General features: G+C 39.9%; 1 protein-coding gene across 9 annotated transcripts in view; it reads left to right on the top strand.

Annotated features, from left to right (window-relative positions):
• casz1 (castor zinc finger 1) overlaps positions 1–17,297 on the top strand; it is a 230,770-nt gene that overhangs the window by 104,450 nt on the left and 109,023 nt on the right. For all 9 annotated transcript variants that reach the window (XM_036591368.1, XM_036591373.1, XM_036591369.1 and 6 more), the window contains one exon: positions 9,664–9,714. In XM_036591368.1, the coding sequence (XP_036447261.1) occupies positions 9,681–9,714 (34 nt within the window). In that variant the 5' untranslated portion in view covers positions 9,664–9,680. The remainder of the gene's footprint in view (positions 1–9,663; positions 9,715–17,297) is intronic.

The following is a 17,297-nucleotide window of genomic DNA, read 5'->3' as shown; positions in this document are numbered from 1 at the left end:
TTAAAAATAAGCAACGAATGTAGAGGCCATTAAAATGTAGCAAAAAAGCAATTTCACACAATTTTGGCTGTATTCCAAAAGGAGTCATTCAGCTAAGACATGTAAGGTGTCTTTTTTTTGCAGCAAACAAGAAAACTAAGCTTGTACCCCACCAGTTAGCACTAGGCAAATACTGTAGGCATAAACCATCACCTTGTAAAGTTGTTAAGTACCTTACATTAATCTTGTAGCTTCAGTGCAAAACTAAAAAAGCATTCGTTAGATACCAAACATGTTTTGCCTGCTTAACTGCATTTGAGCTGAGAACCTGTAAATGAGTTTTTTTACTGAACACTCGCTTTACCTATTTTCACTTTTATCAAAGCTTCGTCCAAGTCTTTCTGACATTTTCTCAGTTTTTTGTAACTAACAATGATCTATCTCTGAGCTGAATGGGCGACTGAAGGCCATGGCTGCCGATGAACTGTTTGTATTGACTTGTTTTTAGAGATGAATAAATGATGAGGCCTGTCTTGGGTGCAGAATCTGGCCTGCTTGGTCCGCCTTACTCCCTTTTAAATGGCCTGTCACTTAGGTCAACAAGACGGCTGAAATTTGCACTATGTAGCATATTGATCACTTTTCATACATGAGTAACACGAGTGGTTTGCACAGCAGTGTGGAGGAAACATAATGCAAAAAGCATTAATAATCATCATACAGGATACTAGACTGGGGATTAGTGGAGATTACATAGACGCAGGCACCGAGAGCCGTTAGCTGGAGATCATGCATCATAAGAAGGCTGGGTGGTTATGGTAACATAGCTAATCAAACAGGGCTGTCAAGACCCATCTGGTTAACAGGAAGTTCAATAACTGAGTGAAATACGGGGCTTTTCTAAGAAGGATTCTAAAAATACACCACAACCATGCAATCAAGGGTTATTAGTCCATGCAGCATTTCTCTCAGATCTTGGAAACTGGTGCTTTACCACCCATAATCATACGCAAAGTTTTGATTTTATGACATTTCCAGATTGTGCTGTTGGATGTCATAAGAAGTACTTCCACAAATGTCCTTCTTTCTCTAATCATCTTAATCGCCATTGTAGTCCATTTTCATGCTCGGCCTGGCCCCTGGCCCCCCTGCCTCCTCCGCTCTCTCTGATATTACCACGGAAACCTTACCCTCGGCCCCTTTCTTCCATGTGTCACTTTTTTTGTCTCGTAACATGGTTTTGCTAAAAAGTTTTTTAATCAATCAAGTATAAGGCAGAAAAGAGGCTTTGTCACGCCTGGGCTCGGGGTTGGCTGATGCTTGCTTTGCATGGTGACAGGTCTTCAAAGGGACAGAAAAGAATATTTTGGGGGGAAAATGGTGGTTTCCATGGCGCTGGCACTTGTTGCGCATCGCTCCCCATTCTTCGCTCCCACGTGAGCGCGCCATTTCAAAGAGAGAGACAACAAAAATTAGGGCAGGAGGGCAAGACGGGGCACAGAGGTAGCTTGCCCTCAGCCCAGGCCTGTCCTCTCCAGCAGGCAGCGGAGAATAGCACCCAGAAGTGACAGCAAAAAAGGAGGCCTAACCGCCTCTGTCAACTCTGCATAAGAAGCACTATTAAGTAAATGTTCGATTTTTCATTGTGCCATGGCTGTTGAATAGAGGCTCAGAGGGGAGCACACAGTATTTGAAAGGACCAAAGCTGGAGAGGAAAGGCTGTGTGCGCTCATGGCTCCAGTCGTGCGTCCTCAGTATCATGTAATTATTGATGGCTTTTTTTTTTTTAAACAAGGCTTTGTAAACTGGAGGGGGTTTCTAATTTTATTTCGCTAACAAACGAAGTCAGGACATGAAAACAATGGATTGGTCATGTATTCCAGCAAGAATTGTTAACCCAAGATGTATTGTAGACTTGTTTGTGCATGTTTTCTTATTTTAGGTTCCTCTAGTGCATGTCACGCTCTCTGAAGTGATATTTGACGTCAGCAGCCATATACATGTTTACTGACTCTATGGATTTCATTTAACTCCCTAAACTCTTTTTTTGTTTAGTTATTAATCTTAAGGCCTAATGCCCAGTGTTAAAGGGTCCATATCATCCACAACCAAATTTGTCTTTTTAATAATAGAGCTTGATAAAGTCTCAAAATGTACCATTCACTCTCCAGTCCATCCAGTCCATATATACAAACTACGCTGCAAAAATAGTGTTTTATATTCGTTTTTTAATGGTGTCACGAAAACCAGCGCAATTAAAAAGATCCACCAATTGAGCCTTTAGCAGTTTAGCTCCACCCACTCACACTGAAATTATAAAGAGTGTTTCAGCCTAGACTGTCTTTTGAATAAGGCACAGTACAGGACAGCCAATCAGATCAGAGATAATAAATATATGTCAGTCTTAAAACACATATTCTTAAGTGGAGCTATAAATCTGCGAGTGTAGCAGTGACTACGAAACATAAGTTGCGTTTGCATGTTGCAGTTATGTATAACATATGAACAACCTTAATGCTGCTTTTGCAAGTCATTGGTTACACTGTACAAGACACTCCAGGATTTTGACCAAAACATCATACATTTTGAGAGGCATACGTTAGCTTATTTAGCCTTAGAGGTGCTTCACTTAGCAAGTAAAATTGCATGTTAGTAGAGTTTTGAACGTGTGTATGAAATTTGTTGCACAAGGTGCAGATTTACGATTCTGATTATGGATTCACAAATTTTCGGAATTGCATTCCCATGGAGTTGACAGAAAATTCTTTACACTACTAACATATCAGTGCTGTCAGAACGTAACCTTGTACCTCCATTCACACTGCTGTTTGCAGCATGTAAAAATTTTATGACCAACGGACCAACAGAAGTGGTCTAAAATGACTCATTCCATTAACATTGAGAGTTAAGTGTGTTTTTTCGTTTTTCTGAGCACGAAAAGTCTAGGTTTGCTGACAGGTGTCTAAAGATCAAGGGGTTAAACATTTGTTTAATTGTTCGGAGGTCAGTTATATCTGCATTCCTGCTCTCTGTGTGCACAGGTATATTTCATAGTTGAATTGATTTTACACAGTTGTGATCCTAGTGCAAGAATGTGACAGACAATGATTAGCTTTTTTGCCTCCCTTTGCATTCTTTTTACACTGGTGTATTCTTCTGTTTTGGTAATGGGTTATTAGGGTCAAGGTTTCTCGCGTGTCAGGATTCTGTTAAACAATTTGCAATCATTTCCATAGCATCAACAGCAAGCACAATATCAGACAAGGTTACGGCCACCATTCAGCAATCCACGTCATGGAAATGACAATTATAGCTTCTTTTTTTTTTAACAATGAAAGCCCTGGTGTGTTGGCTTCCCTTTCTCGCGGTGTATCGGTACCACACCTCTCTTCTGGCTTCATTAAAAGATGCAGTGTGTTCTTGATTGAGTTACTTAACCAATAAACCTAACCAATAAGCCTATCCTGGCAGGAAGCAAAAGGTAGGTTCTAAATGTCAGGTTTTCATGTTGGCCGTCCACTGCCTAATTTCGTTGCCAAAGGGAGCCCGGCCATATGTGTCAATAATTGGCGAGCTGGTTTGTCTTTGAGATCCTCCACAATCTGCTGCCAGTCTGCAGTAAAGGTTAAGGGAGTGCTGGGATATCTTCCTTGATGGCATTTTATCATGCAAGGCATGCCCTGTTTCCTGATGAATATATTAAAATTATTACTGTGCAAACAGACTTTCTAATTACTGACCTGCTTGCCATTGTACTCTGCGCTCTCTGTTCATGTGTTTTTTTCTCTTTCTCTCTCTCTTCCTCTCTCTCTCTTGCTCTCTCTCTCTCTCTCTCACTCTCTTCATGCCTTGTTTATTTATCTGCACCAGTGAATACAGAATAGTCAGAGCAATGTCATTTCCATCCACATGAAAATGATTTTGAAAATGCCAATCTTTCCTATTATACAGTGTAATTACAGGCCTTTTTTATCGTATCTTTAACCCACGGGGAGATCCTTATGAGAGTAAATATCTCATCGAGCCTTTGGACATTGCTTAACTTGAGAAAAAGGCTTTTCTCATATTTGAAGAAAATGAAGACATTTTCATTTTTACAAATAACCAATACTCACAAGACTTTAAGTGCTGTACATTTCCGAGAATTTCAATCAAGCCTCATCATCAAGTGAAACCTGAGCAAAAGGCTTATAGGTGTGTCTGCTATGCAGCTGAAATATTTGTGAGAATAAAGAATGCCATGCTTTCTCATGACTGAAAACTTGGCAAAAGCTCTTAACTGATGATCATAAATCTCAGATATGCATTTCATTACCTTCTCAATTATGCGTGTGTTCTCGTTACTTTGGTGAGGTATGAGAAATATGAGGTGGCTTACAAAACGTTCTCGCATTCCACTCTGTTTTTGATAGGCTTTTGTTCGTCACCTTCGCTACAGCCCAGCAGGTTCCTCCAGTTTAGAAAGCCAAAAAAAGGCAACATCTCTATTTTGTCTATTTTCACTCTCAACATGTCTTTGTTGCCACGTTGCATTTGATGCAAGCCTGCGTGCGCGCCACCTCGCTAAACGTGTTATTAAATTCACCTATTTGCCGGCACATTCTGCCCGCGCCACGTTGTGCAAAAGGGCAAGTTGGTTGTTTACTCTGCTGTGGAGATGTTGCACAGGGGTTTGATCAGGGGAGTTGATAGGAGCTGCAATTTAAAGAGAGGACACTGCAGGCCCTAACAAAAACAATTAAAGGAAAATGGAAGACGGCCCCCAAGGGTTAAAAATAGAAAATTAGCAACATGCATGCCGGAATGCACGGCTCCCCCCAAACTTACTGGGCCTGCATTGTTATGTACGATCGGATCTGCCAGTTCCTCCTCTAAGCTCCTTGTCACATTTTGACTTAATGAAGTGCAACTTAGAAGGGAATTGGGTTCATCATGCTAGTCGCACGATGCTCCCTTGTTGTAGCAAACAGGAGCAGCATGGGACCAAAGCGCTACAGCGCGAGTCGTTATCATTCCGGTCAGTCTGTTTAACACAAAATTAAACAAAGAACTAATTAGTGCCTCATGAATTAATAACTGCACTGTTGCCGAGTAGAAGTTAGGTTGCTGAGGGGAGATATAAAATAAGTAGGGAGACCAGGTTCGAATTATTATTACTTTTTCACTCGTGTGTGCTCTCAAGGTTAGGAAACTTTGTGAGCTGTCACAGTCACTCAAGTGCATGTAATGGGGGGGAGTGTGTGTGCGAGAGAGACAGTGGGAGAAAGAGAAAGGGGGGGCAGAATAATGCCTCTCTGTGCTCAGGCATGGACAGATGGCAGGGCTCTGCAATAAGGAGAGATTGTCTTTACACCAGTAAAGAAGTGCATGCAAAGTAGGGATATGCATCAAGTCAGGCAACTCTCATACAGTACACATATGTTCCATAGACATGCAAAGAGAGGTGATGTTTATGAAAAGTTAACGAAAGGCTTTTTGTTTGTTTTTCTAGCAAATAATCAAATATGCCTTAAAGGGATAGTTTGGTGAAAAATCATATATACACAAGTTTCTCCTTCCCCGATCAGTCGATCAGACCTGTGTCTGAGGTTTTGCACTGGAGCTACAAGGGTAATGTATGCTAACAAGTAATGGATGCTTATACCACACCAATTAGCACTGGAGTTACGAGGCTAATGTAGCTAACAAGTAATGGAAATGAAAACTCCACCAATTAGCATTGTGTAAGCTGCATGCCTAAAGGTCCAGTCACACTAGCGTTTGCAAGCAAAATTGCATGTGTGAAATTACATTAATTTTGATGGAATTCTGGAGCGAATACAGATACAAAGCTACAGATTGTGTTGAACTTTGGTGAACTTTACCACACAAATTCACATTTTCAACCAAGAGCAGTACTGCTTTAGCTGTGTTAGGTGGCCCTTCATATAGCTTCATTCAATGTCCAAAACGAAGGAAACATTCGTTTAATTTAGCCTGAGCAAAAACATTTAAACATTTTTTAACTTCCCTTGGTGGTAAATAAACACACAAAAGAGACTGCATGATAAACGGTCAGTTGGGAGACTGTATTATTATTTTTTGCGGTTTTACAGTTTGTGATAGGGGAGCTATCTAGCTTGCTAACTGCATAATTAGCTTCTTGGCTAACTGCAGCTGCACACAGGTCACTCCTTTGCCACCAAACACACCAATTAGCTACACTTTTTTTTGCTATAGGTATGTAGCACTATGCTGTGGCAAGTAAATAGCTGTCTGATATAATTATGTTCACTTTTGTATTTTTAGTGTTAATGGTTGGTGAGTTAGCTAACTTCCTTAATGTAATGTTATCTTCTTGGCTAACCGAAGGTGCGCATAAGTCACTCCACTGTTGCCAACCACACAAGTTACCTATACTTTTTTGATATAGATTAGGATACAGCACTATGCTCCTGTGAGTGTAGAATTATCTGATAAGTTTATCTGATAAGTTATATTCACTTTTTTAATGTTTTTACTATTTTGTGTTTTTCAAGTTAGCTACTTTGCTAACTGGACCAAAATAGATGAGATTTGTCTCCAATCTTCAGGACCAGACTTGGTCACACCCATTTTACAAGGTAACGCAAATTACTTCTGTATAGGGTGTCAGTACTTTACAGTAATTTACAGAGTCTATATTATGGAAAAACTAATTTTCCGCACATTCTTTTTAAATAAAATAGCTTGATGTAGTACGTTAGCATTGTTAAAGCTTTTTAAACATACTGTTTGCTCCCATTTTATACAGCCCATATGTGGAAATCAAAAATAGCATATTTTGAATGCATTGTTTTTGTGATGTTTTGTGTGTTGTTGTTGTCATGCTGAAGTAATAAGTAGTGTTTTAGCCTGTACTAATATTTAAACAAGGCACAATACAGGCATCACAGCATCATGTACATAATACTGTCTGAAAGGCACAGTAACAAAAACAGTCTATTTAATTGTTAGAGATAAAGAGAGGTTGGAAAATGGTAAATTTCTAAAAACTATGACAAAAAAAAGCGTAAGTGGACCTCAGTGAAAAAATACAAGAAAATGTAATAGACTACTACTTTAAACAGACTACATGTTTTTGACACTTTATCACATTTAGTCATCTCCTGAATTTGTTTTCCTTTTTGCTTATAGATATTTGTTAGATACATTAGCCTCATAGCTTTAAATCAAAACTAAAAAAGAGAACCTCAGATGCCAAACCTGTCTTAGCTGGTTGACTACATGTAGGATAATTAAAAAATGTGTAAATTAGATTTTTTGCCCAAACCATCACTTTCAAGGTCTTACTGCTTGTTTTTAAACTGTGTTCAGGGTATAGCATAGTGTGTAAGTTGACCCTTCTTGGCTGTTTTCCAGTTTTGAAATGAAATTGACAGATTTAGGCTTAGCATAGGAAAGAAAATAACAAAAAAAGTATGCAGTGCTGCAGTTAAATTGAAATACTTAACTCGACTGAACATGTTTTAACCATAGAAAAGCCATCAGCTACTGTGGGATGTGTTTGTATGGTATCATTTACAGTATACACCTCTCTCTGCGTTGCGTGGCTCGCTGCGTGAGCACATATATATATATATATATATATATATAAGCAGAAATTGCAGCGTTGATGTTTGCTTATAGAGGAATCAGAAGAAAGTGGTCACAGTTGACTTGGCTTTACTGCCTGGTGTAATATGAGCGTTGCACTGGCCTCGGCTAATGTGCGCTGGCCAAGGTCATATCAGCTAATAAAATCCTCCCCTCAATCAGATTTTAGGATTACTGATTCTAAGTAAATTATCATTGGCAAGCTGCGCTGAAATATTTACAAAACTGGTTAAGCGGCCGCTGCACCTGCTCTCAGGGTCTCTGCGGGGAAATGGAGGAGCCGTCACCTGTCAGTCTTTTTCGATGCTGACATCACACGACTGTGCTCTGGGAGCACGCAAGGGGTCACTGCAGAGGTCGCTGAAGAGCTATTGCTTTGGTTCGCTTCATTACGGCTTCTTTTCCCAGAGATGTTCAAATGACTGCGCCTTCAGCAGTGCTTTGTGATAGCTTAGTGTCTTTATACTGTACCTGGACCCATATGTGGGGTTAATAATGTGTTTTATGTGGTCTATTAATAGATGTTTGCCTTGGACACTGCACATCAAAAGTTTAGGGACAGGTTAGATTTGCGTTTTCTGCTGTTATTTTCTCAATAGCTGAGAAAAAATACATTAAAGAGTTTAGTTAAAGGGTCTGCATGATGTAATGTAGTGTAAACATTATAAAATGTGCTGTTAGTTTCCAATCCATACAGTCTGTATAAGAAAGCTGCAAAACCAGCCCGTTTGGAGCTCACTGATTTTATCATGTCACAAAAACCAAAGCAGTGAAACGTACCCACACATTCAGCCTACAGCAATTTAGCCACACCCATTTACGCTGATGTTATAAGAAGTGTTTCAGTCTGGACTGCTTTTTAAATGAGGCACAGTCATTTAGAACTGAGGAAAGTTTTTGGTACATACAACTACACAAGTGTCACAGGTGGACCTCACGGTAAATAATTGTTTCCTACAAATGTAGGATATGATTCTTTTAACATAGAACAACTGCAAATTTGAGCAAATTTATCTTTATGTTTATCAAAGTGGCTTGCTTGGGATAAAGAGCTGGTTTTGTCAAAATAATTATTTCACAATTTTCTTTTACGATCTATTATTAACTCTTAAATATCTTTGAAAAATTCGGTTCAAACATTATCTGAATCTGGAGAGTCGCCCTTTTTCATTCAGTCTCATCACAAGATTGTACATGACTCAAATAAGGAGTTATGAGGCTATGAAGACAAGTTAAGATACACGCTACCTGCTTTTCACCGTATGAAACTGGTGGATCTGTGTGTCCGTCATCTGACTCTCGCCTGTAATTGATGGATTCATATTTCCGGCTATATTTTGCATGAAACTGACCAAAATACACGCAGGAAATCACTAAGGACTTACCTGTTACGTCGGAAACCTTGTATTTTTATCCAGTCGCAAAGGGTGGGGCCTAACAAGTTTTGCAGCAGTTTTGGAAAGTAGCGATGAGGAAGGCATTTATCTAATATTTTATTCATACATTCCACTACTTTTGTGAACCCTAGACTTTAATCTGTTTCAAGCACCAAAACATCGTCCACATGAGTAAAGCTTTGTTTTCACAAGTGATATTAAGAATTTTTAGGGCCGAATTGTCAGTTTACACAGTGCTGCAGGTCAAAATGGCCTTATTATAGAGAGAGCTGAGATTGTTTTGAACAATTTGATATATAACATGTGGGTATCATGTTGTATGCAAGCCCCCTTAAAGGCACATAAAGAACATATGCCAAAAAAAAGGGTTAACCCAGAGGGTTAAAAGCACATGTTACCTTTGGCCAACTGTCTAAACACCTAAGAGGTTTACATGTTGATAAGTGCTGACATAAAATGTGTGAGCTCTGGCATTATTCCCAAAATAGCATTCCCATGGTTGTTATTTGGATGTATGATATTATTTCCCTCAAATAAGTCTAGTTGTTAGTATGTTAAGTTATTCCAAACAACAAAATATGCTAACTTGTATTAAAGCATTTTAAAATCTAAAACATTTGAAAAGCAGTGTCATTAACGTAAGCCTTCTTTTGCTGTTGTTTCTGTTTTGCAGATGAAGTAAACCTGTGAATGGAGAGACTTGCTCTGTCAGAGAGAGAACAAGGTAGGACAAACAGGACCTTTGAGTAATCTTCACCTCTCGTATCCTCCCCTACAGGAAAATCAAGCGTCCTCATTCATCGCACTGGGATCAATGTGGCTCTGGCCGTAAAAATTGACAAATTACTTATTAGTTTCACAACATTTTTTCTTCTGACTGATTAGCTTACAGGGAAGTGCTGGAATGCACGTTCTTCTCTATATAGGCTCAAAGTGTGCTATGTTTGTCTATGCATGGCATATCATGTTCTATACCTTATGTATTTTACTGAGGATAGCCACTAAATATTGCAGCAAAAGCCATGCCTGTAATAGAAGGAGGTTATATCAGGTGACATGCACCTGATTTTTTGTGGAAGTTTGAGACAGTAAAGTTGAAGTAAGTAGGTTGAAGTAGAATAATAAATACTGACAGTTGCTAGGTTCTTAGAAAAGTATCCTAGCATAAACTACCTCCCTCAACATGAGTGAGTGACTGAATGGCAGAGTGAATTACTGACTGAATAACTGAGTGACTGAGTAACTGAGTGAATGACTCAGCAAGTGAATTAGTGACTGAGTGAATGAGTGAGTGAGTGAATGACTGAGTGAGTGAGTGAATGACTGAGTGAGTAACAAGACAGGTCCATGAGGTTCTTTGCATCTAAAAATATAATTTTTAGATGATTCGATGTTTGCTCCCTGCCTTTTTAAAAGTTGATGTGCAGGTGCTCAATTTTTCCCAATTTAGTCATGTCCAGTTGCACGCATTAGCTAGGTCTCCCCTAGTTACACAATACTACAAGCCCTAGGAGTGTGAAGGCTAGCACATGATCCCTCCAAGTAATGTGACTCAGAGAGACATCACCGGACAGCTCAACACATTTGGAGGAGAGGGCTAACTGCCAGTCCTGTTACATCAGCTAACAGACGCCTACGATGCATAGTATTGTGCTGAGCAATGGTGGGAGAGGGAGGGCCATCCAGAGAGCAAAGCAAATTGCTCTCTCTTGGACCACCAACCATGGATGGCTGTAGCATCACCGGGGATTGAACCTGTGATCTCATGGTGATAAGGCTAAGGCTTGGATGGTTGTGCCACTCGGGGAACATGATTTCTCACCACTGTTGTTGCATTTATTTGGTATGTAAAGAATATAATCTGACAAAGTCAAAATGTATAGATTTGCATTGTATTTGTGTCATGAACTATGTTTTTAAGAAAGACAACCCATGAGTAGGGGTATACTTAACATATAATTGCTAGTCTGATAATGAGCAATATCGCATACCAGTCTGAACTGTGTTCTAAATATGCTCATGCGCTTGTTTAGAAACTTTCTAATTGCATCCAAGAGTAAAGGCAGTATTATGCTTCTTTTATACAATGATAGAGAACATGGTACTGCACAGAAAAGCTCGAGTTCCACATGCACTGCTACATTTTTCAATGACCAGTGTGTATATGCACACATGAGTTCTCTAACAGCAGATTTTCACGTTTAATGGAATATTGCCAAATGTTTCAAAGTGAAACGTTACTCCTTAAACTCTAAGCTTATTATTCAGTTTTTCATTTTAAGACATATTTAGTAACTGTAAATTATTAAATGACAACTAAGATTTAGTGATGACAGTGAGGAAGTGAAGTGTGGGCCACATACAAGTTTAAGAGAGTTAAAAATATATTTATATAGTTTAAAAAAATGTGTTGTCCGGTGAGATCAAAGCCCCTGATGTTCTCAGTTTCACTTCCGAGCTGAAAGGAAGCAGACGACAGTTGTGCTGAGGTAGAAGCTGTTGTCATTGGGGAGGGAGGCGGTGGCTTTGCCCCTGGCTTTCAAGTCAATTGAGATAGGAGTGTGGAGGAGTGATGCTGCGTGTTGTCTCATGTCAGTCCAGGGGTCATCCCCATGACCAGGGGGGCTGGCCTGACCATGATACGCGACTCACAGAGCTCGACTCTGCCACACAGCAGTCTTTTGTCCTGCCAGTGTCAGTCAGCAGCGCAGAGGAGAATACACACTCGCAGCATCAATCATAGCCAAACTACTTCTAAACAATATCCAACAGCCCCCATGCCCACCGGCATTAAATGGCTGGACATGGGCTGGACAAACAAATACCCACAGTATAGTTTTGTGTCAGTCAGGCCTTTGTGTGCAGCTAGATGTGTCTCATTCAAACACCATTTGCCTTGCAGTTTTGTTATCTGCTGTTATAGGATTTTTAAAAATATGTTTTATTTCCCGAATGTTATCTCAAAGACATCATAAAACAGTGCCTCAGACACCAGGCAGCGTGTTTGTTACAGTTTTGTGTAATAGCTTCTGTGATGTAGCTTTTAGAGGCTTTTAATTCTTTAGATGTCTGGTTACTATCACGTCCACTGTAAATAATTCTGACGCAGTGAGTTTCTCTGGAACGGAGCATTTCACGTCAAACCGAGCTGAATGACTTGTAAAATTGTAAATTCCCCCCCAGAGATTTAAGGAATACTCCATTGCTTTCTATATGTTGCATATGTAGTATACAATTAGCTCCCCGAGACAGAAAGTACAATTCTTTTACCCCCAAAAAAAAGTATATAACTTATATAAGTACAAACTCACTGGGCTTTCTTTTCTTTTACAAAGCATAGGGAAAAGAACAAAATTATTCTCTGTGTAAATTGACTGTGTTACAGATGCAGCAGATAGGTTGGAAAATGCTAGACTTCCTTTAATGTCTGATAATAATAATAAGCCTGGAGTTTAAGAGGTTAAAATGCCCCTTCCCTGCTTTTTGACTAACTCTTTGGGCAAAGCCATGTTTTGCTGTGTCTTGGCCTAATAAGCTGGATGCTTTAGTAGTCCCAGTCTGCCTTCGAAGAGGAGAGAGTGTGCCAAGCCCAGGCAGCTCGTGCATCATGACCCAATTCTCCCCTTGCTGCAACCTGAATGGCTGGAGTATAGTTAGCTTAATTGGGTTTTGATATATTTAATTCAGCTAATCAGAAAGCCCAACTGGCTCCAACATGGGGCCTGCATGCCTTTCTCTGCTCCGCAAAGCTCCCAGAGACCGGGCGGGTGCAGAGCAGGAGCCTCCCAGAATGGATTCCCTCTCAAACAGTGGGAAGAAAATTAAACTGCCAAATTTGTTTTCATTGGTTCAGGGCTTCTGCGGGGAGTTGGAAGCTTTTAATTGCACTAGCTGTGAAGAATTGGCCGGGCTGTTTTTAAAACAACAAAAAAAACAGGCAGCTCCCTTCTTCCACATGCGCTTTTTAAAGATCATCGGGGTCAGATGTAGTGCAGAGACATGTGCTGTCAGATTTTAGAGTTGATGCTCTTTTATTTCTTTAGTAATTACATGGACATGTCCTAAACCATCTATTAAACAGCCCAAAAGAGCTATCTCTGTGTTTCTAAGTATGTCACCACCCTAAATCATGACCAAAGTGCTATTGTCCTGAAAAAGGGAAATGTGTCCAGTTATTATTTCACTTTTTTTCCACTGAGTTTTTGTTAGCTTAGAATATCTCCCCTGAACTGCGATCATAAAAAAGACTCCATCACCAGCTCTTTTGTTTGCCAGGCCCCATTTTCTCTCTCTTTCTCTTCCTCTTTCTCTCTGTTTTTAGGCCTTTGAATTTTTTTCCAGTGTGTCAAAACAAGCCGAGGCTACATGGAAACGGTGGCCCTGTGTAAATATTTATGATGTAACATCTCCATGTGAATAGACTTTCCTCCGAGCCCATCCATCACTCCTGAAAGCCCTCCCCCAGGCCGGCGTTCGGGCCGCAGGAAGCGCACACAGGAACGCCGCTCAAAGCGTTTGTTTTTTCTTTAGAGCCAGGATCCCCGCGTCGGCAGGACGTTAGAAGCGGTGTCCCCCCACTCTCCTTTTCAGGAGCCCCCCAAAAAAAAACTTCAAAGTCCGCCGGGGCCTTTGTCCCGGTGACGCGGCCGCTGGCCCACAAAATGCCGCGACAGAAAAATGCGATGTAGGTCAAATTACGGCAGTTGCACTTGTAAAAAGTGGAATTCTCGGCTCCACAATGGAGGGCCCTGCCTATCACCTCGTGCTAACTAGGTATTTGTCCTGTCCTCTTGGTGAATGAGTCTGGGCACAGGTTGCATCAGAAATCCTCTAAGTTATGTGTTTAGCGTTAAACTGGAATGCAGCGTGGCCTTGTACTTCTTTATGATGGCATTGTGGACGTGTGTTGTGCTCATGTTGAAACAACCACAAGGGCTTTCCGAAACAATGTCTCATTATTTAGAGTGCCAAGCAACAATGGCTAGCCGTTCATGTTAACAGCTAAATCAGTGAAAGGACTTGCGTTAGATTCAGGTACTTAGAATCAGTTTAATTAGACTCTGAGCTTGAAATCTGATATGTTTCTCGTCATCAGATCATCAGCAGCAGCTTTTCAGTTTGCTTTATTTCTCTCTGTAACAAAGATATTACAGGGCCCATATCCTAAATGTTTCCACTTAGATCATTTGGGACGTTTAGTCATTAGTAATTCATTTCTACATGACCATTCTCCAACTGTAGCCATTGGAATTAAAGAGGCTGTTTTTGTTACAAAACTCATCTATGTAAATGAGCTCTATTCTGATTGGCTGCTCTGTATTGTGCCTCATTCAAAAAGCAGACAATCACCACTTAAAACATCATTTTGAATGGGTATGGCTAAACTGTCGTAGGCTTAATGGGGGATATATGTAAATACATATACGTAAATACATTGGGTTTCGTGACATAACAAAAATGAGTTGTTTTCACAGCTTATTTTCTATATATGGACTGTATGGAGTGAACAGTATCAGTATCGGTTTCGAAACTTAAAATGTTGGCATGCTTATTAACAGTTTTATTTTTATAAAAATGTGGGAAAATTTTGGTTGTCCATGATGTGGGCCCTTTAATTCCAGGTAGTGGAAGCTAATATGACCATATTTATTATGATTACTGTTGTCACAGTATGCCTTTTTTATTATATCAGAGATATTGACACTGACCAACTGCATGTTTCATGACAAAGAGTGCATAATTAGGCCTGTTTAATATGAATTTTGTGCAGCGTAGTATGTGAAACGTTAAATAAAAAGCATTGTATCCTTATAGTATCTGCAACTGTGATCTGAGGCTTTTTGTGTGTACCAATCTATCAAACCTCAGAAAAGCGAAAAGTTGTGATAAAATATCTGAAAGTATCATGATATTATTTTGTTGCCATATCGCCCACTCCTAACTACAGGCATTACCACATGTGTCACACCTGGCCGTGTTAGAGACAGGTGTGGTCTCCACTGCGCTCCTGTCTGGATCGGGTGTATTTTTGCTCCCTCCTCTTGCACAATCTGGCTCTGGTTGGTGGGAAATTAGGTATTGCAGAGCAGTCTCTCAATAGAGCAACATTACAGTGCCTCTCCGCGCTTTTTATCACAACAGACGGTTGCTAAGATGTAATTATCGCTGTCTCTCTCTGATAGACTGAGCCAGCGACTGAAAAGGTAATATGGATTATCACAATAGTTCTACGGCTCAATACTGCTATCTAACTTTATCCATTTATCTGCAGTGATGGGAATCCTTTGTGTTGTGCGCCAGTGTAGCATCTATCTAAATAATAAAGGCTTTTGTCTCCGTCCTGAAGAGAAGGGATTGTCTTTTTAATTTCACCAGTTTTATTATTGTTAATATTCACGCCATGATAGCTGTGTGTGGACAAAACTGAGATATTGAACCAAAAACATTTCTGTGAAAAACAGAGGAGAAACTTGGAGGAGTTAGAGGGAAACCTGGACAATTATGATATATAAATCTCAAGGCAGACCCTTATTCAGACATGTCCATTTTCTATATCATTTCAGTATCTGTTTACCATCAAAACAGAAATATGTCTCTGTATCAGTTATATATTATAGCAGTTTGCCATTCAGGATGCATCTCTCTCTCTCTCTCTCTCTCTCTCTCTTTAGCTCTTTTACTCTCCCTGTCCTCACCTCTGCTCCTGCGTGTTTGTATCTGGGAGCAATCGTTTAGCGGTTGGCTTTGAAGAGTATATATAGAATAGATGACATTTTTTTCTCTTTTCTCTCGAATTTTGAGTGCCTCTTTTCTCTCTGCAGTTCCATTCAGGCTTTCAATACCTCTCCCCCTCCTTCCCCTGCGCCTTTCTCAGCAAGCAGGAGGGTTTTACTTTACTCCTTTGTCATCCTAATTGATTGCATTAACCTTTTGAGTATTGAATTTCCTGTGCATCACGCCGAGCACAATGTGGAATATTATCATAATCCTTCCAAGTAATGGACACAGGGCAATCAACAATGCTTTAGGAAAAGTACATCTTTGAAAGATGGAGCATCTTATTATTTACAATCAAAAGCCTCCCTCGGACTGGTAGCCCTCGTGAAACTTTCACAGTGGCTTAAGGTGTTGCGCTTTCCATGCTTCAAGCTGCTTCACTTAGAACTGGAGTGTCTATAAGGTGTGAATGTGAGCCAAACCTATTCCTACCATGTGGGGTAAAAAATGCCATTTTCCCTTCAAAATTGTGAAAGAATAAGTTTTTTATTGAGATACTAAATGATTATTTTGTTCAAAGTCAATATTAGTAGAAACCAGGCAATTTATTTGACATATGTCAACATTTAAAGATTTGAAATTTTTGGAAACTAAGTCAAAATTTTGACATTCTGCTGTCACAAACAGAAAGAAAAATCAGATGACAGACTAACTTCAGATATTGAGCATTAGCACATTCACAGTTATATTTTTACACATTTGTTTTTTTTTTCAGACATTTTAATGAACAGGTGTTGTGGATCAGTGTACAGTGAGGTATAAAGAGTAAGTGTTGAAGCTACACTGCTTTTGAGTTAACCAGTACATCCACAGGATGGTCATGTCATCTTAGATTGGAATCAGCAGAGTTACATTGAGAGAACAGAGCTTCCTCGGCTGAATAAGACCTGTGCATTTGTGCGTTGATGTGATATGTGTGTGTGTGTGTGGGGGGGGGGTGTACAGCCAGGCCACCCGCTCACCTGTAACAGCACCCGGGGTGTTTTTCTCTCTGTTGTAGTTTTGAAGTCATCTAGGTCAGGAGACAGTGGTCTTTAAGGCAAGATTAGCCCACAACTTACTTGGCGTTCACTGGGCCACGTAATTTAATCCTCTTACCCTCTTTGGATTGTCCTGGCCGTGTTTAGGGGAGATATGTAAGTTCGTTTTCTCATACCTCTGCTTCTTAAGAAACACAAACATAGACTGAGTTACATAAGTTTCTGTGAAACAATAATTCACTCAATCACTTTGGTTTTCACAATATTAATGAACGAATGCGCTGGAAAATAGTCTCTCTTAGGGTCACGATTGATTGTGATTAACTACACAAAATATTGTGATTTTTGTGATTGCAGGTACTAAATATTTTTATAAATCTACTCATATTTATTTTATATTTTAATGGAGACTTGATCTCAATTTTTCAAAGAAAACTGCAGAGATATTTTTTCCACACCTCCAAAGTTCAGTGTTAGATCCAAGTAGTCCAAAACACATTCAGTGATAAAGAGGTCTGCACTCTGGGGTGGTCAGCAAACACTAGCATCT

The sequence above is a fragment of the Colossoma macropomum genome, unplaced genomic scaffold (assembly GCF_904425465.1).
Source record: "Colossoma macropomum unplaced genomic scaffold, Colossoma_macropomum, whole genome shotgun sequence".
NCBI classification, from domain to species: domain Eukaryota; kingdom Metazoa; phylum Chordata; class Actinopteri; order Characiformes; family Serrasalmidae; genus Colossoma; species Colossoma macropomum.
Note: the sequence above shows the minus strand (reverse complement) of the source record. Positions and strands in the feature narration are given on the sequence as shown.